Source organism: Amblyomma americanum, chromosome 4 (genome assembly GCF_052857255.1).
Source record: "Amblyomma americanum isolate KBUSLIRL-KWMA chromosome 4, ASM5285725v1, whole genome shotgun sequence".
NCBI classification, from domain to species: Eukaryota; Metazoa; Arthropoda; class Arachnida; order Ixodida; family Ixodidae; genus Amblyomma; species Amblyomma americanum.
Window position 1 is genome coordinate 187910742 of NC_135500.1, and position 22916 is coordinate 187933657.

A 22916-nucleotide genomic window follows, 5' to 3' on the forward strand; every position below is an offset into this window, starting at 1 on the left:
GTCCATTACGTTCGTATCATTTCAAATCTCTGTATACGCGAGGCTACACACTCGGCCAGCAAAGTCTGCTCCGTGAACGCACTCCAACCATAGTGCGCTCTTCGGAGCGACACTCCACTCACTACGCCGTTTGGATTTCCCAGACTGCACATATAGCGAGTGATACTCCCCGTAAGCGCACCTAACTTGCGCGCTTGAAAATGTCAAACGTGCTCGCACTCACGCACGCGCGGACACGCGCAGACACTTGCACCCAAACAAAATGAATGTTCATAGTTGCCTGGGAACTGCGACTGAAAGGAGTTTATTTCCATATAATACACATATCTACATAGCCGAGGATTCACGTCTGGAATACGCTTACCAAGGATGCGGTAGCCGCTTTCACAAGAGGCCGTGTATCCATTATTGACTGGTGTGACATTCGAATACTTTAAGTCCTTGCCCTACCTCAGAACGTGCAGTAAACGAGGACGTAAGCCAGGCAGTGTGCGCATTGAAGCGCAATGTAGTCAAAATGCATGCGTGTGCTTCAATTCATGTATTTAGTCGCCTCTTAATGTCCCTGATTACTGTTTGCTCTGAAGCAGCTCAATGAGCTCAATGACTTTACGCACTTAAGGGCCATGTGCAGCTTAATGTATATTATGTAGTGAAACCAAGCAGAGGAATTTCAGCGGTGCACACTAATCCCCACCGATTTTATATGGCTTTATATGTCGTTCAGTTGTAGCGTCAAAGCGCTGCTCAACTATATACACTTGCGCTCAAGTCTGTGAGCAGCTTCCGGTGAACCGTCGCGAAGGGGAGAAAATTTGGCGGTATCGGTTCCGGACCCCCCGCAGTCTCCGGGAGTCCTTCACTTTCTCCTGGCCCCTTTGAGTGCACGACCCGCTCCAGTCCTGGAAGTCGGTGTCGAATATTGCGGCACCAGTTTCCACGTCCGGGAAGTCGACGAAAAGAGCGCATATCTTGAAGAGAGACAGATAGGGAGAAAGGTAAGTAGAACGACATTTCGGCCTCAGCAAATCAAAGTCGTGCGGCGGTATACCACACGCTTTAAAAACCACATACCCGAAAATATGGACAAAAACATTTTTGAGCAGGAAAGAGTTCATGAACTCAATTTTTTTTTCATATTTTGTAAGATTTCTGTATAGCAATCAATATATCCCCATATCTCCCATCGGCAGGCTTGCATTTTTTTTGCTATTAACGTTTTTGCTATCTTCAAGAGCGTTCCCTATTGTTTTTTGATGGCAGTCTTTACAGGTTGATGCGAGCGATGGAAAAACTTTAAAAGAATGATTTTGCTAGACATCATAAGAATAGACCATTACCCTCAATATTTCAATAAAAACACCGTTCCAACATATGCCTAGCGCAGTGCATTCATTTGGGCTGTTATAGATAAGTGGTACGCGATCTCGGCGACAGTGGTTCGAGAGAAGAACCGATGTACCGATCACGACCAACCCGACCATACACGCGGTCGAGCGCTCCCCTCTTTTGAACCCTAACAAAACAAAATATTGTTGTGTCAGCTACGCTAATAGTCTCTGTTCAGAAAGCTCCATGTGTCAAACTCTCCGAGGCCGTTCTGAAGCTCGTGGCGTTTTCGCAGCGATTAAAGGACGCTGCTTCGTTGCGTTGCCAGTTGTGTTTGTGCCGCCAATCAAAATGCGGCTTTCAGCTGGTCTTGAAATCTTAGAATTCAGTGCCCAACTGGCGTACCTTACGGAGCATGGTGCTTCCATCGTCGTATGTTCCCGTCTTTCCGCCGGCACCGAAAGCTATCACGGCGCGGGTTTGGTTGTCCACTTCGGTGCTGGTGAAAAGGTTGGGAACCTGTTTACAGGCCTGCGGCAAGAAATTGTAAAATGAAAATTTGTTCCCCTGTATAGACAAATCTAAGGAAGAATTTGTCAGTTCTAGGGACACCTTTGGACACTTGACACGCTCGTAACATTTACACCTAGACACACTCAGGTGTTTTATTTTTTTTTTCAGACGAAGGCGTAACATGAAATGTACACGAGAAATGTGGACAGGATGACGCGCCATTTTATGCTGCGCCTTCGTATGACCAAAAACCATGTACCAAACAAGCCCAGAAACAAGTTCTAATTGAACAGTGAGGTGTAGTAGCACTTTGGAACCTGCACCTGGAATCAGCAAATCAGCAAATGTCCGTTCCAGCTCTCTTTGAGGGCAGACACTCTCGAATTGGGGGGGGGGGGGGAGGGGGGGGGGAGGGGGGGGTAAGTGCTTTGATGGTGGACTTGGTAGGTGCCCGAGCTGTCGCTATAGTGCTTTGTTTTCCACGTGGAGCAACTCCATTTCATGTGTGCCGCGATGCATGCTGTACAGCGAATGACTACGGAATAGAAAGCGGGGCTAGTTGAAGGTTGCTCATGATGAAGTAGCCGCAAGCTTTACCAATGACAGAGAAAATCTGACATAGGACGGGGCGTGTCCTGTGTCCTCTTCTTCTCTGTGCTTGTAAAGTTTGCGCCAACAAATTTCTGAATGACTACGGATTAATTTCAAGCATCTGAGCTTCTTTACCACGGTTCGAAATTTCAGTCCGCGAACGTTTTAAAGCGCTGTTAAAGCGAAGGTTCTCGGCAAATGCGCAGTGGCGTTGGTCGTGCTCGCCGTCTAAAAGCGCTCGCTATCACGTGATCAGCCCGTGCACATGGCCGGCTTCACGCGCCTCGTGATAACTTCGTCGTTATCATCCGGGGCGCACAGTCGCCAAAAGACAGCGCCGAACGCCTTAAAGGAACATTAGACACCTTTAGCATACCGTGTACCGTGTTACCTTTAGCGTTACCGGAGCACCGGAATCGCGCCCACTGCCAGTGAGCACGCACTGATTGGTCCAGATGCGGCAGGTGTGAGTGCAGCTGCCGAGTACCTGGCGTCCTCGAGGCGATCTGCGTCTGCGCGCATTGGCTGCACACGGGCTCCCGGTACTCCGGTAACGCTAAAGGTAACACGGTACGCGGTATGCTAAAGGTGTCTATTGAGGACTAACTACAGTATTCGAACTCGCCGAAAACTGAGCTTTTATATGCTAGGAACGCAAGCACGCAGACGAAAAACAGCGGAATATAGGTGTCACCATCATCGGTCGATCTGGCTAGTAAGCTGCGTGCGTCGGCACCAAGTTTGGTGCGCGGATCCCAGAGGCAGTGGCGTAGCCAGAAATTTTGTTTGAGCGGAGCTCATGTTGCAGCGCGGCCTCCTCCTTATACAATTTGTAGAGGGGTCAAATACATTAATCATAATTGCATTGCCGTTGCCAATGATATTGCGTATTAGATGCTGCAAACAAAGTCTTGAATGCTACGCGCTGTCTAGACAAGTAAAATATGCATTTTTCATAAAAGAATATATTCGAATGTCCCAAAAACTGTGGCAGAAATAACAATGTCTCATGAATTTTAGAACTATATCAATTGGAAACCGGCAAAGTAGTGCATGTCCCTGATATATATAGTCAAGTTGAGGACAAATGTTTTAACGAATTTTTGTGATTTAAGAACATTGTTTACAATTTTGTATATAAGCAATGGCTGAGAAAAAATATCAGTGACGCTGTCCTTCTTTCCAATGTATTGCGCGGGCGCAGCTGGTCGAGCATTGTAAGTAATTGCACCGAAATTGTAATCGCAACAGAGAGCACATATAAAAAGCAAGAGTTCTGCAAACTATACATTAGAAATGCGAATATACAATGGAATATCAAAAATGCGAAGATACAGCTTGAGAAAGGGCAAAAAAGCGTCGCTGGGAAAAAAAGTTCACCTCATGTATACACAAAACATGGCAAGAAGATATTTAAAATACGTACATTCTCTAATAAATCTACACACCTAAGTTACAGTTGCTCTATATACAATGTCAAACAAGCCAAATAAACATGTTGCGCAATCACAGACAGTGACCGTTGCGCATAGAAAGACTATCATACAAGGATAAAACTATGATCCCAGAAATCGTGATATGTATTTGGGCCATGCTGCGGTCGCGACAGCACCGCATGGATAGAATAATAGAGTAAGAATGCAGAAATCATTACGAAAATGCGTATTTTATCTGCCTGCAAAGTGGCAACAATCATTCTGCAGAGAAAATTCTGCACAGAAGTTAAAGCAGGTAGCTAAAAAAGGAAAGAAAAGGACAAACGAAAGCAATAAATGTGACAAGTTGAACTACCCAATATCCGGGAGTGTTTGTTGGGAAACGCTGCGTGGAACGGGCTTTCTAAGAGCAAGGTCGGCCAGATTGGTTATTGATGTCCTCGTAATTTTCGTATTCGCCTGATAATTTTGATCATGATGCTAATTGTTGGAATAAACGGTAAAAATTTCTGCGGTTTTAAAGGCTAATGAATACTCATACGCTTACCTAATTACGCGTTTATGGACCTGAAGGAACAGCGCCTTTTACTTGCATTGGTTTTGCTGCATCTCTATGTAAAGGGCAAAGTTTATGAGAAATTTGTATCCATAAAGTTTAATAATAATAATTGGTTTTTGGGGAAAGGAAATGGCGCAGTATCTGTCTCATACATCATTGGACACCTGAACCGCGCCGTAAGGGAAGGGATAAAGGAGGGAGTGAAAGATGAAAGGAAGGAGGAGGTGCCGTAGTGGAGGGCTCCGGAATAATTTCGGCCACCTGGGGATCTTTAACGTGCACTGACATCGCACAGCACACGGGCGCCTTAGCGTTTTTCCTCCATAAAAACGCAGCCGCCGCGGTCGGGTTCGAACCCGGGAACTCCGGATCAGTACTCGAGCGCCCTAACCACTGAGCCACCGCGGCGGGTTCCATAAAGTTTCGGAATTGAAATCCATGCGCTCCATAGATTCCGCGGCCGCCGCGAGATGCCGCGACGAGCCTGCTCGTCATCGGAACGCCCTTGAAACTGTGTGCTCGGATGGGGCTCCTTGCATTATGCGACTCCAGGTGCATGGACTTTAATTGCCACGAAATCCAGCCCGAGTTCGCAATGTTCGCGCCGAAATGACTTTTCGGGTGTGAAAAAGACATTCTAGATAAAAAAATACAGTATGATTTACAGCGCCGGTGGTTGTTTGGGTCGGCGGTGCATAACAGTACGGAACAATTTTGAGGGGGGCTGAAGCCCCATAAGCCACCGCCCTGGCTACGCCCCTGCCCAGAGGCTGTGCTGCACCGCCATTCTCTTCAAAACGGCCTCAACCTGTCCTCGGTGTAGACGCCACGAGTTTGAATGGAGTGGCGGTAAAATTTTTAAATCAAATTTTCTGAGCAATAAATTCGTTTCTCGCTGCCAGGAAAACGTTAACACACTCCAAAATGGCGTGATAATCTCTTTTACTAAAAACAATAATTCGACAGCATTGCCCCAGTGTCCCTTTAAATCGCCGCTAAAAATCCCGAAATAACTGATCGGTGCGGCACCCAGTGCGCCTGCACAGAAGCAGCCACAGCAGTTATGGTAAAGCCGCCAGTGGCTGGGTGGCGCGTCGGTCGCGATGCAGGAGGGCCGTGGATGCAGCCGGGGTGGAGTGTCGTGCCCTCCCTTACAAAATTTTCTTTATACAGTCTATAGACTATCCTTAAACTTCTGTCTATAAAGTCTATAGACTCTCTATAGACAAACCCTAGAGAACAGTCTAGAGGCAATACAAATCCAATAGACAGTCCACATAAAATCTATAGATTTATGGCCATACACTTTTAGTAGACTTTTGTCTATAGATAGTCTATAGACTATGAATAGACAAAAATAAATATCTATAAAAGAGCAACAGAGTTCATAAGAAGTCTATAGACGGTCTATAGACCATTTTTGTAAAGGCTGAGCGCTGCGCGTATGCGGAAGGCGGAGCCACAAACGTGCTGCTGGTTCAAAAGAGAACGAAGGCTGACGGGACGCTGCCCGTAAGCACGCTGCACGACAAGATGCTCTAGTCTGTGCCGACGCATTTCTCACATCACAGAGCACTCGTCAGAAACACGATCGTCACCCGCTCATGCGTGAGAGCAGCATTCAAATCAAATGAAACAATTACGAATGCACAATGCGGAACAGCTAGCGCTCATAATCCGCACTGCCGTGGGTGCAATCGATACTTTTGCATTTGCTTTCATTGAAACGCGGCTGCCGTGGCGGACGAAATAAGCGCACACACAGTTGATTATTTATTAGGTTAGTAGAACCTTCGTCGCCTTCTGCCTAGTGAGTTTGCCATTTGCAAGTTTTTTTCTCTCTCGTAAATTCACCACAAAACTGCATATTCAGTGGGCATAAAGTCTTTCATGCCTTAATGCACTAAAAAATCAACGAGGGTCATTGCGAGAATGAAAACTATGTAGGTTTGATGCTGCGTAGGCAGGCGCTATATACAGTGCTGTGCGTTTTTATCGTGATGAGTTTAAAAAATTTCCTCGCCTCAACCGCTGGCTCATTTGTGGTGCAACTGCACACAGAGCTTGCGTATTATGGTAACTTTTGTATCGTAGCAAGTTTGACAATGGTACTTACTGAGTTAAGTCCTGCATGATGCGAAAACGTAATCGCCTACGTAGAGATCGGCGAACCAAAACCCGCAGACGACGTTTTTTTTTCGCTGAAGGTAGGCAGTGGAAAGCGTCACTACAGCCGAGACGAGCGCTGCAAACAATATTCTTTGAAAAGTAAAGCCTCGTTAAATCAGTTGTTGTGATATTTTTTCCGCTCAATTAGCCGAAAATGTTGCAAGCGCTTTAGTTGAAGCAGACGAAACGGCCGGAACGGCATATTCAAAGAGCCCGCGCTTCTTGCAACGCTCGCCTTGGCAGCTTGTCGTGACGCTTTCGACTACCGAAAACAGATGACGCTACTGCCGACCTTCAGCGAAAAAAACGTCGTATGCGGGTATTGGTTCGCCGATCTCTACGTAGGCGATTGCGTTTTCGCATCATGCACGGCTAAACTAAGTAAGTGCCGTTGTCAAATTTGCTACGATACAAAAGTTACCATAATACGCAAGCTCTGTGTGCAGTTTCATCGCAAATGAGCCAGCGGTTGAGGTGGCGAAACTTTTGAAACTCTTCACGATAAAAACGCACAACACTGTATGAACCGAGTAGCGCTGTTGAGGCCAACGCTGCAAAATCTCTGGGCTTTGTAGTTCTAAACGCTATACGCGTCAAGTGACTGCTCACATGCGTGGCGTCCATCACCGAGACAGCTGCGGCGTGTTTCTTGTCGCAAGGCGCCCACATGCCCTGACTACCGTTCACCGTCTTGTACCACCGAAGCGCCATGGTGAACGACACCATCAGGGAGTGGCGCCAGGATGACGGTCTGCGTTTCTTGTACAGCCGCACCACGTCCGCCTGTGAATAGAGAAATCGCCAATTTAATGACCGGTCTAGTGGAACTTGTAACTTGTGCTTGCGTAAAAATTATTATTTTTTTTTTGTCGCGAGCATGTTGCCTTCGTATTGGAAGGAGGAAGGACTACGTGCATTTAAGCGAAAGGCGCGCTCAAACGACATTTTTAGTTAAAAAATAGCCTACCGCTTAATATAACTGCGGTTTTCTTTATAATTAAAGCTTCTTTCGCACATAATTGCTCGAATTAAGCGAATTTTTACACCCTGAACGCCTAGTTGACAACCCCGTTACGGTGAATTCAGGGGGCTATATTTAAAGTTGTGAATTTTGCCAACCGCCATTATAAAAGTAAAATGAAGCACTTTCCAATCAAAACCACTTAACCGAACTCAACTTGCGGCATGGCCTCATCATATAAATTTTGTATGCTTTGAACGTGATAAATTCGGCAATCTTTTAATTAGATACCAACATTTGTTTTACGCACAACTACAATGATGCAAAAACTTCGCTTTTAGGATTGTAAAACGCTGCAGTCTTGAACAACATTTATTGAAAACTAAGGGTGAAAGTAATTTTTTTCGTTTGGGTTAATTTTTTCTTTTTAGCGCGGCGTACATGCCTTTGAGATATGCGATATAAAAATGGCATTTATGCCATTTATGGCATCAACTAGCCAGCGATCAACTTCGCTATTAATCAATTTAGCTAGAGGGAATTTTACTTCATTGGTTGTATGCACATTAAGTCAACTCGCATGTCGAATGACGTTTTATGGCCATACACTTTTGTTTATTCCGGTGGCATAAAGGCAAATCCTTACTTTGCGGGGGGGGGGGGGGGGGGGAGCGGAGGGGGGGGGGGCGGTGCTGTAGTACGGGTGCTGACGTGTGTGCCCCGTGCTTGAGGAAAGGACGACGCTGAGCGATTATAGTAAAGACGGCCACGGATTAATGGAGCTTAAGTTTGATTATCTATTCGCTGCCGTGACCCCAGGTTTTATTTTAGCCACTGAACAAAAATTTAATAGAAAGTAGAGGCTGTCCTTATAGAAACGTTTGTTGAGAGACAGCGCGCATGAATGGAACGATTGGGTTTTAGCTTTGACGAGTTCAATGGACCATCGTTTTCGTTGCCCTGGGGGGACGGAACTACGAATAAGATCGGCCTCGAAGGCCTAGCAAAAAAAAAAAAAAAGCCACCTTCCTAATCATGCCAGTCACCAACTTTCGCTCTGCATGACAGGGGGAACCGGGATAGCTCGACTGCGCGGGAGTCTCTCTAAAAAGCAACCGAAGGAAATGCTCTCAGCATGACCACCACAAAGATGCTAATTCTGGAAAACCAGAAGTGGAAGCAATGAACTCACACAATAATACACGAAAAAGAATTTAATTTAATGCGACTCACCATTCCCATTAGGTAATCGCTTTCGGCTTTGTCATATGACGTTGGTGGTGTAACCAGGCATGTTCGGAACTTGCTGGTAATTTCGCTATCGAACAGATGCGTCCTTAATACCAGTCCATCGATGCTAGCGTACCTGGAAAAAGCCACAATTCCCTTTGGCGCTCGGTGTTGGCGTAAATAAAAGGGTGCAAGATTTCTGAATGAATGACGCAACTTCTTAACAACGATAAAAAGACATGATTTTCCACAGAGAAGTCTAGAAGGAAGAAAAAGGTAAATGACTCTCTCATCGCACGGTTATAAGTTCTAATGCAACACTAAACCAAAAGAAATGACCAGAAGGAATTACGGCAGACTGGCTTTTAAACATTTCTTATTTGTCAAAATATCTCGGCCGTTCTTTGCTTCTGCGATACAGTTGATAAAAATGTGAGAATTCCCGATGACAAAAAATAAACAGAAGAATATATTTTTTAGTTGTTTTGAAATGGATAGACAACAGAAAAATGTGTTTTGCCTCCGAGGCGATTTATTGCGTGTAAGCTCCCTTGGTTTATGCGCAATGCATGGCTTCCTCCAAGTGTTACCTTTACAGGGAGCCTTGTTACGGCATACATTTTAAGTGCCGCTTATTACTGTATAATGAAATACTCATTTTACTGTTCTCGGGCCTATTTTGATGACAACGAAATGATAAAATTACGCGCTCTTCCCAGTACTGACAGAAGACATTGCTTTTGGCATTACCTTCTTGAGAGCGCATGAGTACGGGGGCAGTGGAATTTATCGAGAAAGCCAAAACTGAGCAAACGTGGCGCTCCGCACAGTAATTAGGCTTTTAAATAGAACTTCCTGCACGAGCAAAAATGAAAAAAAAAATTAGGCTACGTACTCTTGTCCAGCTGCCAGGAGTTCGGCCGCTAAACACTGTCTAATCTTGATTCTAGCATGCAACGAAATGTACGTTTTCGTTGTTCCATAGAAAGGCTCACCGAGGGAAGAACAAAAACGCACCCCTTCATTACAATTGGATTTGGCCAACTTGACATGTGAATAGACCAACTAATCCCCGTCTGCTCATTCCCAAGCTGCCGAGAGGCAACCGACTAAGGCGGTGATCAGGCCTGTGATGCAGCGGATCGTGCTAGGAACTTTATGCGGGGCCTCGGCTTAGTGGGAGAGACCTTTGTCTACAGTGCGCGTAGTTTGGCTGCTGCAGCTGATGATTACGATGACGATGATGATGACGTACACAGAAGCAACGCTCGTTTCTAATTGCGCGAACGGACATTTATCAACATTACATGACCATTCAAGCGCAGAAGGGGAAAGTGAAACCATATTAATTAATGTCCTGATAGAGGCCCCTGTGCTGTGCGATGTCAGTGCACGTAAAAGAACCCCTGGTGGTCGAAATTTCCGGAGCCCCTCACTACGGCGTCCCACATAGCCTGAGTCGCTTTGGGACGTTAAATCCCCCATAACCCATATACCATTATTAACCTTTCCCTCTCACATTCCTTTGCTCCGTCCTCGGCCCGCGCAGCCCTCTGTTCACAAAGCCCACAAAAACAGACACTGAGAAAACGAGCACCGTATGCTGCTAACGCATAAAAAAGAGAATCACTTATAAGCTGTCGAGAGCAGGTGCACGCATGGAATGCGTTGCACGTAAGCCGTAGCGCATTCTGGGACAGCTCACAGATGATGGTAGCCGCCCACTGGGATAAGCACGGAAGCGCGCACGGTTTCCCTGGCTGCTTTCCAGGCTCGAAGAACCAACGTCATCAGCAGGTTTTCGTAAATGGACAGTGCGGTCGATTTACATCACCGTTCTGCTGCTTTGCGTGCCGCTGTTTTCAGCCTCTTCTGAATTTCGTGATCGTCCCATAATGCTTGCCCGCTCTTAATGGGCCCTAGAGACGCGTTTAGCCGCTTTGGCCTTGTTCTCACCTTCGCGTGCGGCTATTGTATAGCTGCTGTTGGATGCATACATAGTGAAGCCTTTATATCTCTCAACTGACTCAACGCGCTGAGTTGCACAGACATGGCTACAACACTACTGGCTCCGAGCATTTGGAAGCGCAGAGTGACAGGATGAAAGACGAGGAATACGACGATTTAAAACACAGCGCGAGAGGATGTGGTGATAGCCGAGTGGTCTATAAGGCGTAAAAAAAAAAAACAACTGCTCTGTTCGCACCGGCGCTGGTACGAATCCCACCCGGGCCTAAAGTTTTTTTAAGGCGATAGCATTTAGCATGTACCCGCCGCGGTGGCTCAGTGGTTAGGGCGCTCGGCTACTGATCCGGAGCTCCCGGGTTCGAACCCGACCGCGGCGGCTGCGTTTTTACGGAGGCAAAACGCTGAGGCGCCCGTGTGCTGTGCGATGTCAGTGCACGTTAAAGATCCCCAGGTGGTCGAAATTATTCCGGAGCCCTCCACTACGGCACCTCTCTCTTCCTCTCTTCTTTCACTCCCTCCTTTATCCCTTCCCTTACGGCGCGGTTCAGGTGTCCAATGATATATGAGACAGATACTGCGCCATTTCCTTTCCCCCAAAACCAAGTATTATTATTATTATTATTATTATTATTATTATTATTATTTAGCTTGACGTCTAAAAAACAAAAAAAATATCCGGCATCTCCGTTTTGAAATTTCCTGATTTTTCGAGGAAGTCACGTGACCTTTTGACGTCATCACAACCTGTTCAGCGTGGCAGGTGGCAACCCGTCCACCGGACTGTGAGCATATTGCTCACCGTAGCGCTGCGCAGTTGCCTTATGGGAGCACGGGAGGAGCAACCGGGGTCTCACAAACCTAAAGGCCGTTTCACATGATGCGATTGTTGCCGCAGCGCAGTGCGACTTCTGCCGCTGTGCGACAGAAATGCGCGTCGTTCTCGTCGCAGGGCCACTGCGACAGACTTTCAACAAGTTGGTCGCATTGTCGCAGCGTCGGTGCGGTCGCAGCGATGGCCACAGTAGTCAGCCAATAGGAGCTCAGCGACATGACAGGAAAATCTCTAAAACGTTTTATTGAACTTAATATAATACATCACAGCTCAATATTATTGCTCATGATTACGAAATCAACGCCTGCCACGATGTTTGACATTTACTGCAGCCGAAGAATTTTCGGCCACTGAAAGGCCGCACCGACGCTAGGGTGCCGACGGCACCGACAGAAATCGTTGGCATGTGAAACGGGGGCTGCGATTACCGTTGCAACGACAGTGCGACCGGACCGTAATTTTTCGTTCCCGTCGCACCATGTGAAACAGGCTTAATCGGTGGCTGTGTTCGAAACAGCCGCCTGCCGGGGCATCGGCGCATCTCTTGACCGCTGCACCACTGTGACAGTAGTATTGGTATATGAGGACTCCCCGTGATCTGTGAATGCGATTGAGAGGGTCGTGATGTCACCATCACCACGTAACCATCAACGAACCAATCCTAGGGCACTGCGAAATTTGAAAATCTGAGGAGCCCCAAAATTTGAGTTCGTCCACCCTCCCAAGACCCAAAGAACCCCCAAAATATAGGAGGTGTGCCCTCACCAGAAGTTGAATTAACGTGGATTAGTGAGTTGGATTAGTGGAATCTCATACGATAATCTAGTGGAAGGTCCTTGAACAATCTAGAAGTTGATGACTAATGTATACCATATACGGATAATGAAGAGGTTCCAACCGGAGTTTTGGCGGGAAAATCGCAAGGGGAACATCAGACACTCATTGTAGACACCCAAGCAGCCAACCTAAATGCTACCGCATTTTCTTCTTTAAGAACATGGTTAAGACGCGCCCAAGTTATTTCTGCTCTCTACAGTTCTGACGGAAAGTTCGGAATTTTCGAATAAGTTCGGCTTAATGTTTTGCCTGAGGTACTCAGCAGTTTACAGACGTTGTTCGGCTGGATTTGCTGAGAATGGGAGCTAAAAGCCTTTCATGCTTATAAGGGAAATTAAAGCGAAAATGGGGATTAACATTTTCTATTTTTGTCCTGTGGCTATAGGTTGAATGATAAGGGAGCTAGAAGGGATTTGACAATTTTTGAGAGTGCGATTAGAATCCTGAAGCAGCTGGGTCTAATTTTCATTCCCCGCTGCAGTTTCGCGTGCCCCAATACCAGGGCTGTAAGGATCGTTCCGGGTGCCGGAATAAGGGAATAAAATGTCACGGAGAATGCGCTCTTCCCTGGGCGCGGCCATTAGCCACGGTCTGAAAGCAACGGCACGACCACTCAGGAAAACTGAGCAGTTTTTTCTTGCGGCCTCGCAGCCGCATTAGACGGAAGATTAATTATCCACTGGCAGAAATCTACTGAGTGCAGAGAGTTTCTTCTGAGCTGTGCGCCATGGTATTGTGAAAATATTTTGAAAAAATTAATACCTGCAAAAAAAAAAAACGAGTGTTGATCCTCTGTGGAATGTTGCGGAGAACTTAGTAAATAGGATTATACCGCCAGCTTCCCTTCTTCAATGGAAATGCAGAAGGGCCGAAACAGTCGTATTTAGTTCGGAGAACTAAGAAGTTTGGGGACACTTTCACAACAGTTTTTTCTTGCGGCCTCGCAGCCGCATTAGACGGAAGATTAATTATCCACTGGCAGAAATCTACTGAGTGCAGAGAGTTTCTTCTGAGCTGTGCGCCATGGTATTGTGAAAATATTTTGAAAAAATTAATACCTGCAAAAACAAAAACGAGTGTTAATCCTCTGTGGAATGTTGCGGAGAACTTAGTAAATAGGATTATACCGCCAGCTTCCCTTCTTCAATGGAAATGCAGAAGGGCCGAAGCAGTCGTATTTAGTTCGGAGAACTAAGAAGTTTGGGGACACTTTCACAGCTGATATATATTTTTGTTTGCTTTTATTACAAAGTAATATATGTTCATAACAAGCAGTGGGTTTATGCGAGGCTGTGCAAAGGATTGTTTGACAGTCTGAAAAGCAGCGCTCCGACTTTGACCGCATCGAGCCGACATCCTTGCGTAAAAGTAAGAGCCTAGAGACCTGCTGACGGAAGTGAAGTGCTTGAGAGCGTTCTTAAACTCACTCCACCTTCAGCTCATAAGATGCTGGTTTGCCGTGTAACAAAGTTTCTAAGCCGAGGTCCAAGGTTCTGAACTCAATACATGTCTCTAATCCCATGATAGTTTTCACTCGTTATCATTTTCACTCAGGAAAAATGAAGGGCTCCATTGAATTAAAACAAATATAACTTGGGTAGAGCGGGAAACCTATCTGCTGCAGCTCTTCGAACAATGATTCCCAAATTACGGTGATCGTCTCTCAAATCCAGTTTGGTTACTTGGTCTCCCGGTAGCAAAATTAGTTAGGTGCAGTCTTAGCAGTCTCTTGTATTCGTGCATGCTTATACGTGTTATTAAATGGCGCTACATGTAACTATGCCGCCATCACGGTCAGTATAGCATTGCGTCTTCGAAGAAAAGACTCAAGTGTATTCTTTGATCCTCTACCTTTATTCTAGCCGCACGTCTGTTCTTCGCGGCGTAGCTGTCTAGTGGCCTGACGTCGACACGATACACCACTGCAACACATTCCATCAGCGATAACAAGACCTGTCACTAACCTAAAATGAGCGCTGCCATCTGGAATGTCGATTTCAGGATAGCGACAAATCGCCGGTACTTTGGAGAACATAACAAATTCTTACTTAAGGTGCTTTGAAAGTTCTTTGAAGACGTCATTGTTTGCATGGACCCAGGGTGTGACGCCGAGGATGACGAATCCACGTCGTCTGGCACGTCCCGAGTCAGTGCGCTGCTGTAACTTGCTCTGCACTCTCCTGAAATCCTGAACAGCAAGAGAGCGATATATCCATCAAATATATGCATCGGGCAGCTCGTTACCTTTCAAGACGAAAAGAAAATGGTGCATGTACTTTAATTTTCGACGTAGCTTTCAGACATAGATAAAGCTACAAAGTGCCCTCTTTAGATGGCTTTGGCTCTTATGCATGTTGCACTCTTTTATTTTGTTTTCATTTGCTGCTATGAGATGTTCTTTTCAATGCGATGGCACTAGGACGGGCCGTGAAAGCGGAAACTGCCCGGCGGCGTCAGTGTGAAGTCTACACCTGCCACTATGACAGGTGATATTTAGGGGTATTTGTTTCTTTCCACCTTTCACCTGTCAACCGCCCCCTCTCCTCTTATCCGCTTGTGGTGGAGAGGCGGAAGACGCCGGACGAAGAATGACTCAGCAAAAATGAAAATTACTGAGAAGAAAATGACACAGTCCACAGCAGGCTACGTGCAAAATATACAGCCTTCCGAAGAACAGTCTGTGCAAAAGTGAGGATTGCGGGAGCTATTATTTCTCGTACTGCTTGGTAAGAGCAACCTGAGTCTCGCAAGCCCCACTGGTGGCTCTACTTGAAACAGCCACCTGCCGGCCGGTGCAGTGGCGCATGGCTTAGTCAGTGCGTCACTCCGCCGGTAGCGACATCAGGACTCGCCGCCATCTATCAGTCTGACACATTTTGCGTAGTTGCGAAGTCGAATTACCCGCCGCGGTGTCTCAGTGGTTAGTTCGCTCGGCTACTGATCCGGAGTAGCCGGGTTCGAACCCGACCGCCCTCCACTACTGCACTTCTTTCTTCCTTTATTCTCCCAGTGCCTCCTCTATCCCTTAATAATAATAATAATTAGTTTTTGGGGAAAGGAAATGGCGCAGTATCTGTCTCATATATCTTTGGACACCTGAACCGCGCCATAAGGGAAGGGATAAAGGAGGGAGTGAAAGAAGAAAGGAAGAATAGGTGCTGTAGTGGAGGGCTCCGGAATAATTTCGACCACCTGGGGATCTTTAACGTGCACTGACATCGCACAGCACACGGGCGCCTTAGCGTTTTTCCTCCATAAAAACGCAGCCTCCGCGGTCGGGTTCGAACCCGGGAACTCCGGATCAGTAGTCGAGCGCCCTAACCACTGAGCCACCGCGGCGGGGCTCTATCCCTTCCATTACGGCGCGGTTCAGGTGTCCGCCGAGATGTGAGACAGATACTGCGCCATTTCCTTTCCCCTAAAACCAATGTCCTTCGCTTCAGTCGGAATTGCAATAGTATCAGAAGTGGAAAAAATTAAGGACTGGAAGACAATGGACTTAGAATTGAAAAAGAATTGGAATAAAATTGTAATTGGAAATGCAATCGCATTTCCTCCGCATCAATTAAATTGATCGCCCCTAAAGTTTTTAGCTATTATTTTTGCTTCTAATGTGATGTAACAGACACAACTATGATCTAATCGGTGCTGGTTCGCCTTCGGGGCGCAATACGCTTCATGCGGATGGTTGACGGCGTCCATTCCAACGGCCTGTGCCGTTGCTGCGCTGTTATTCATGAAGATATTAGCGAGAACAGCATCATTTGCGCTGACGGCATACATAAGTACTTCTGCAGCCTAATTCAAGCACTTTTTCAGCCTTGTGGTTTTCCCATGCTCAAATGTTTTGTTCCGTTAATTTTTTTCTGTGCTCAATTACGTTACAGCCTTTTCTAGCACTTTGCCACATTCACTGTACTCTTTTTTTTTTGTCTGCAAGACTTTGTACCTACATTTTTCATTTAATCGCCTCTTATACAAAGTCGGGGAGGGGTGCTATAGCAGAAAGTGAAATAGATAATCTGATAGTGGATCAGCATTTAAGATTAGCGCAAAGGTGGCAGCTTACGATACGACTTTGCTCAATATTTCGTTTGGTGACAATGCTCTGCATAGTTTAACCGCCATAAATAAAAAGAAAAGAAAGAAATTCGCCATCCTTTTGTAGCGAGGTCTGAGCAAGTCTGATGCTGGGACTCATAATACTCATCATGCGTTCATCATAGTGATGACTCATCGGGAATCATATTTATCGTGCAGATCGTAACGACGATACTTGTTGAGAGAGTGACATGCTGATATGTCCATCGACATTTTTCGTCTGAAAGCGGTAACACGGACATCATCATCATCGTCATCAAATGTCTCCTTTGCCGGTGCCTGGACATCGTAGACACAGGACGTCGTTATGTGCAAGATCACGCAGTCAGCATCTACCAGAATTGGACTTCTCTTGACGTCGACAACAACAACAAAAAAAAAAACAATATTAGTGTCATCCGGCAGCAGGTCACAGAAACAGACATATCATTTAATTATTATAACCCTATGTCACACCCCTTTATGTACACGAGCAAGCCGCGGCAAATTTTTTTTTCAAGTGAAAATTTTAAATAAGGTAAAAATAAAAATGTTGGAGTGCTTTCAAATGTTATACATTGCAATCAGGTAGTATCCGCTCTTAATGGAGCCTTTACCTGCCACTTTTCTACAACCTCCAATGTTCCGCTACTCACCGCAACTTGCTAGTACTGTCATTAAATATTCCATAATAGAATTAAACCACGTGATGTTGAAGCCGTGAACAAGTGATTGGGATTTTCCTCTGCTTCCGGTTTTTACTTAATTGCCGTAAAATATTTACTCAATACTACTGCTTATTCGTATATTGGACTAACAAAAAATTTCATCAATCATTTGACACAGGATTTTTGCTGCTTGATCGGAAGATCGCTAAGATGATTCCACACTATAAATCAGGCAACATCCATCCTCCTCTCCATTACCGACATACGTCACTAACAAGTAAACCATGCAAAAAAGTAAAACATATCCTGTTTATGTCGAGCAAATATGCTCGAGCAAAATTCATTTATCTCTACCTCGCAGCATAGATTTCGAAAAAAATTGTTCTTGATTAACTACTTGCTTCCTTCACGCACGAGCTAAACATCATTCATGATAACCGTTCGTTGGTAGGTTGTATTTTTCTCGATTATTAAAGAGTGCCATAAACTAGGAATTTACAAACTACGACTCATGTAAATAGTAAAACTTCAAGCGGGGCTTGTTGGTTCATAGTTGTTAGCAGGATTGTTGTTGGCAGATTTGTGTTCGCATAGTTTTTTTCTCTTTATGCATTTAACGGTGCACTTCCCTCTCTAATGCCTTTGGCTCCCCTGACGGTACATGAAATAAAAAAATAAAATGTTTTCTGTCTGTCTTCCTTTGCGCTTCATTCCTCTTCCGACAAGCGGAATCACGGCTGTTGGGCGGTGAATCTCCAGTGTTTATGGTTTAATCCCCGCTGGAGACAATAGCGAGTATTCAATCATAGACGTACCAACTGCGTGAGGCCGACAAACTTGATAACAGAAAAAAAAATTTGCCAAACAGTGCTGCTACACGGCGGAACTTCATCGAAAATGAGCAGGCCATTTACAATCTCGGGAATGGCTGCAACCTACTGCCTTTGGAGTTGTACCACTTGCTACATGTGAGGAAGTTTTTAATTACCTTCAGGAGGTCGAACGCCAACTGAAGCTGGCCAGTGTTGGCACCTTGAGAGCCCATGTTCTCAACATCCAGGACGCCGTAGTGATAGACGCGGTTCTCATCCCAATAAAACTGCAACTTCCTTTCGCCGCGGCGCTTCGTCATGTCACGTCTTGCGGCGGCCATGTTCCTGGAAAAAGAAAAATGCGCAGTAGGCAGGCAGGTGCAGTATGCAAACAATGTGAAAAACAGGAATTACGTTTCCACTGTGGTTGGCTGACAACTGATGAAGGCGACGAATGGAAGCATGCTGGTGGCATTCCTAAAGTTGAGAACGCATGCATGGCTAGCCTCATTAAAATCTTGCAGAGCTGGAGGGCCCCGATAATCTCAGGCAATGAGGGCCAAACTTCGTGAAGTTCATCACTGGGGGAAAAAGAAATCAATCCTGGCTCGCCATCTACTCGCTGTCTGCTAATGACAGTTGTTATCAGGCGTGAACAACTGCTTCATGCGAAACAGCGAAAATTCCGGTTGCATACAGCAGCCCCAGCACGCGCAAAGCCAGTGGCTGTGCCATTCGAAAATGCGCTATGCAACCCGCACAGAGCTGTAGTGATCACCGGCAGTTTGGAGTACTTCAGTCGGCCTCTGCAGAAGCTCAGGAATTTGCCTTCTTACATGCCGACAAAAGCCAGCACTGCTCCCAATTGTTGGCACAATGCATGTACTGAACACAGAAAGAGGTGCCAAGCTATGCTGCGTCCCGCTCGATCTTCTGAGGAAATACCGAATGCATTTCAGGAAAGTAAAATAAAAAAAACGACGGCTAACAACGGTGCTCGAGAAAAAATAAACAATCAAGTTTTGAGAAGTGCCAAGCTAAAACGTCTCCTTTATAGGGATCTGTTGACACGATTGCTCAGAAGTTTATCGACTGCCTGCAGGCCGCATCACGTCTCTATGCAAGGTTAAAGGAATCAGACACCAAATTTTTGCTTGCCGGTTTTCTTTCAAACGATGCGTTAGAAATTCGTATACATGGAGCACCCTGTGGTATTTGTGTATGGCCGCTAAATAATTTATAACTGAATTTCTTCTTGACGCTGTATCAGTTTCGGTTTCATCGACCGCACGATGACTGTGACGTCTAGTTATGTTTTGGTCACGAGATTCACTAGAAAAACTAATATAATCGCTGACAGGCCATTTTTTGTCATTCCAAGTCTTGGAAGAGGCTGGGTTAAATGTTGTAGTGAATTAAAACTACATATCGCGATTATATTATTTTTTAGCGGATCACGTGACCAGAACATCAGCTTTGCGTCACAGTCGTCGTTCGGTCGATGAAACCGAAACAGCATGAGAGAATAATATGGAGGAAAAGCGCTAAGGCGCCCGTGTGCTGTGCGATGTCAGTGCACGTTAAAGATCCCCAGGTGGTCGAAATTATTCCGGAGCCCTCCACTACGGCACCTATTTTTCCTTTCTTCTTTCACTCCCTCCTTTATCCCTTCCCTTACGGCGCGGTTCAGGTGTCCAAAGATATATGAGACAGATACTGCGCCATTTCCTTTCCCCAAAAACCAATTATTATTATTATTATGAGAGAATAAATTCAATTATAAATTATTTAACAGTCGTAGGCAAATACCACCCGGTAATCCATGTGTTCTAATGTCTAACGCATCGTTTGACATAAGAAAACGGACAATAAAATTAGGTGCGTATAGTCCTTTAAATTCATTGGTGACTGCTGAGCCATCGCTTCTACGGCCGGTGATGCGATACCTAAAGCCCGCTTCTGAGTCCCTGGACTGCGACACTGACAGCACGCGGCAAATCCCGCGTTGGCGGAGTGGCGTTTGGTAGCGCTGGCCGCGACCCCGAGCAGTCTGTTTAAATGAGCGACAGGAGTGTCAAGCCACCACAACGTGACTCCCAAGCAAAATACGATTTCCGGCACGGCCCATTGATTCGCGGGGTGTCTCGCGTCTCGTCGTTTTCTTCCCGTTTCTAGTCGATGCTGCCTCGCGTCCACTTTTTCTCCCATTCACGCTTAGAAAGTTCAGCCGACTCCTGCAGATGCGCTGCACACATGCTTTGCACTGCAATAAGCACGCAGTGAGGTCAATAGTCTGGCGTTATTGCTGCGAAGCTTTGAGCTGTGGTTGCACTCTCGCTAGCTGCACCGGCTCCATCAGCGATTGGGCAAAGAGCGGTTAACGCGGCCGCACTTGCCATCCAATATGTCAGCCATTGGACTAACCGGTAGGTCACGGATATTCCAAAGGTTGTGTTCGATGACCGGGAGGCGTGGTCTAAAAAGGCCCGCGTCTTGTTCGCGCTGTCGTCGGCAAATGTGTCTCCGGACGAGCGGTAATAATGGGCGAAGAACAGGTATTCGCAAATGCCGTCCGCTGGCATCATGTCGCCGCTGTGCAGGTCGGAAGAGCCCACGGTGCACAGCAGGGGATGGCGCCCCATGGGCTGGCCTGCGATACGGACGGCGACGCAGGAGTTGAGTCTAGTACGAAGGAGCTTTTGGCGATACTGCTAACTTAGCGAAATGAGAGGTACGCTTGTTGGTTAATTCCAGGTTCTAGATAGATAGTAAAGACTACCCACGCCTTTATAAGCGTACATAGCTGCGTAGATAGGATAGGTTACAAGGTTGTCCAGGTGAGTATGAAAAAAAAGGAAGACGAAGAGGAAGAATTACTATATGAGCTTCTAGATGATGTCAGGACAGCGCGAAAAGAACAAGGACAAAAGAGGCACAAGAACACAACAGGACAGGCGCCTGTCCTGTTGTGTTCTTGTGCCTCTTTTGTCCTTGTTCTTTTCGCGCTGTCCTGACATCATCTAGAAGCTATGCGCCAACTAGCCCAAACCAAAGTACTTCTTGATTACTATACGAGCAAGGCAACCCAGAAAGAAAAATTAGGAGGACGCTTAAGCTTCACCTTAAAAGTAGACGCGACAGCCCCTTCTCTTTTTTCCTCTTTTTATTTCTTTTATTTCTCATTTCTCACCGACTGCCCATCCACAGCCGCATTACCGATCACGGTCATTGATTACAATCACAATTGCCGATCACATTACCGATTACCAATAACAATTATCGATTACCAATCACCAATCATTATCTAGGTTACACTGCACGACACTGAATGACATTCCATACTCGTGTACATACGCACCATTTGTTTCAGTACAATGAAGCACCACAACACCGCCTTTTCATTCCACGCAATTTTGTGACGCCTAATTACCATATTTATTTTTGGTGTTATTTTTTAGTTACTGTAACATCCACACACATCCGAAACACATGTTACTTTGTCATATACACCACAACGCATTCATTAGGCGCCCCCCTAACACGTCCGAACCAACGACCCTTCGTGGTCTGTACGCTGTGTGCCCGCCTGGCACGCAGAGGGCGTAGGTCGAACCCCAATGGCGGCTATTTTCTTATGACTTATTTCTATATTAATTTTTATATTACCTGGGATTTTTTTTTTGCGACTGACGCAGGACGGCCGATATCGGGTGTTCAGCAGAACGAGCTTCTTCCGCTATTAACTAGAACGTGAGCTTCCCTGAGCAATCGGAGGACATGCATTGCTGTACCATTTGGGAAGCTTGCGTTTCACGCGTCTCTCTGCAAGCGTGTTAAAGTGTCGAAGCCGCACATTGAGCCTTGGGGAGCCAGATCTGAACGCGGCGCCATATAAACTATGAACGCGTGCTGAGCAGACAACCGCCATAGCCACTGTTAAGGATGACGACGGCAAGTCCAGTTATAAGCAACGGCGACAGCAAGTCTCGCTTGTTGGCAGCGAGCACGGCTATTTCTGAGCAACTCGGTGGCGATCGTTCCCTGGCCTGCCGTCAAGGACCACATGGAGAGGACGTAGGCGTCAGCTGGTTACAATTACCGAGCTTTGCCGGTCGAAGTGTGGGACCCGAAAGAGCGGAGGCCTGAAATTTGAGCACAGCCAGACCCCTTTCCGAAGTCTCCGACGCCGCTGCGGCGAGCAAGCGGCCGTGATCTTCCCCAATAGCCGTGACTATGTTGGGGACAAAATGGCCTCATTTCCGGTGGCTCTTAGGCGTGCCGAGCACCGCGGCGGGCTGGCGGTCATCGTCCCCAACCACAGCAAGCAACTCTAAGGACAAAAGACCACTTTTCGGCCTCTATTCCAGACCTTGCGATCCGAACTTGCGCGTCGGCTGTCATCTGATGAAGAACAGGTGTCGGCAGCACGCGGGAACCTTCAGCTGGCCAGATGACATCACCTACCACAGTCGACGTGACCCCGACGGGAACAGAAAACTGGGTGAGTTGGAATGTATTCATCTTTAAGCAGCGCGAAACACAGGTCAAGAGGAAGAAACATGAAGAGGAAGAAAGCGCTCGTGTCGTCTCATGTTTCTTCCTCTTGTCCTGTGTTTCGCGCTGCTTAAAGATGAACCCCGACGGCATCCTCCTCTCTCCCAGGCTCAACAGTCGACAGATGCATTTCCATACGTGCGGTGGTGTGGGTTTGTGCAAACAAGTGAAAGTTTCAGGCCACTCCTATCTCAACGAGGGTGTCATCAAACTGGGGAATTTAGGGAAGAGGAACGCTATAAAACTCGACAGCGAGTGCAGTCGAAGAACGTCACTTTTGATCTTTACGCTTGTAGAAATGTAAATAAACCCACTCAGTCTTCTTTCTTCAGCATCCAGTTCCCTTAACTCGTCGGCAGTCCTGTCCTGGTGGTGGT

At 46.4% G+C, this 22916-nt stretch overlaps 1 protein-coding gene across 1 annotated transcript; it reads right to left on the minus strand.

Moving 5' to 3' along the window:
• Positions 1–735: 735 nt before the first annotated feature.
• On the minus strand, positions 736–20627 carry LOC144130488 (uncharacterized). The gene is made up of 8 exons (XM_077664405.1): positions 20410–20627; positions 18162–18330; positions 14474–14613; positions 10386–10394; positions 8792–8915; positions 7207–7380; positions 1735–1860; positions 736–971 (listed from the first exon to the last, which is right to left on the minus strand). Exons 1-8 carry the CDS (start codon positions 20625–20627, stop codon positions 768–770), a joined length of 1164 nt encoding a protein of 387 aa, XP_077520531.1. The 3' UTR covers positions 736–767.
• Between the last annotated feature and the right edge of the window lie 2289 nt (positions 20628–22916).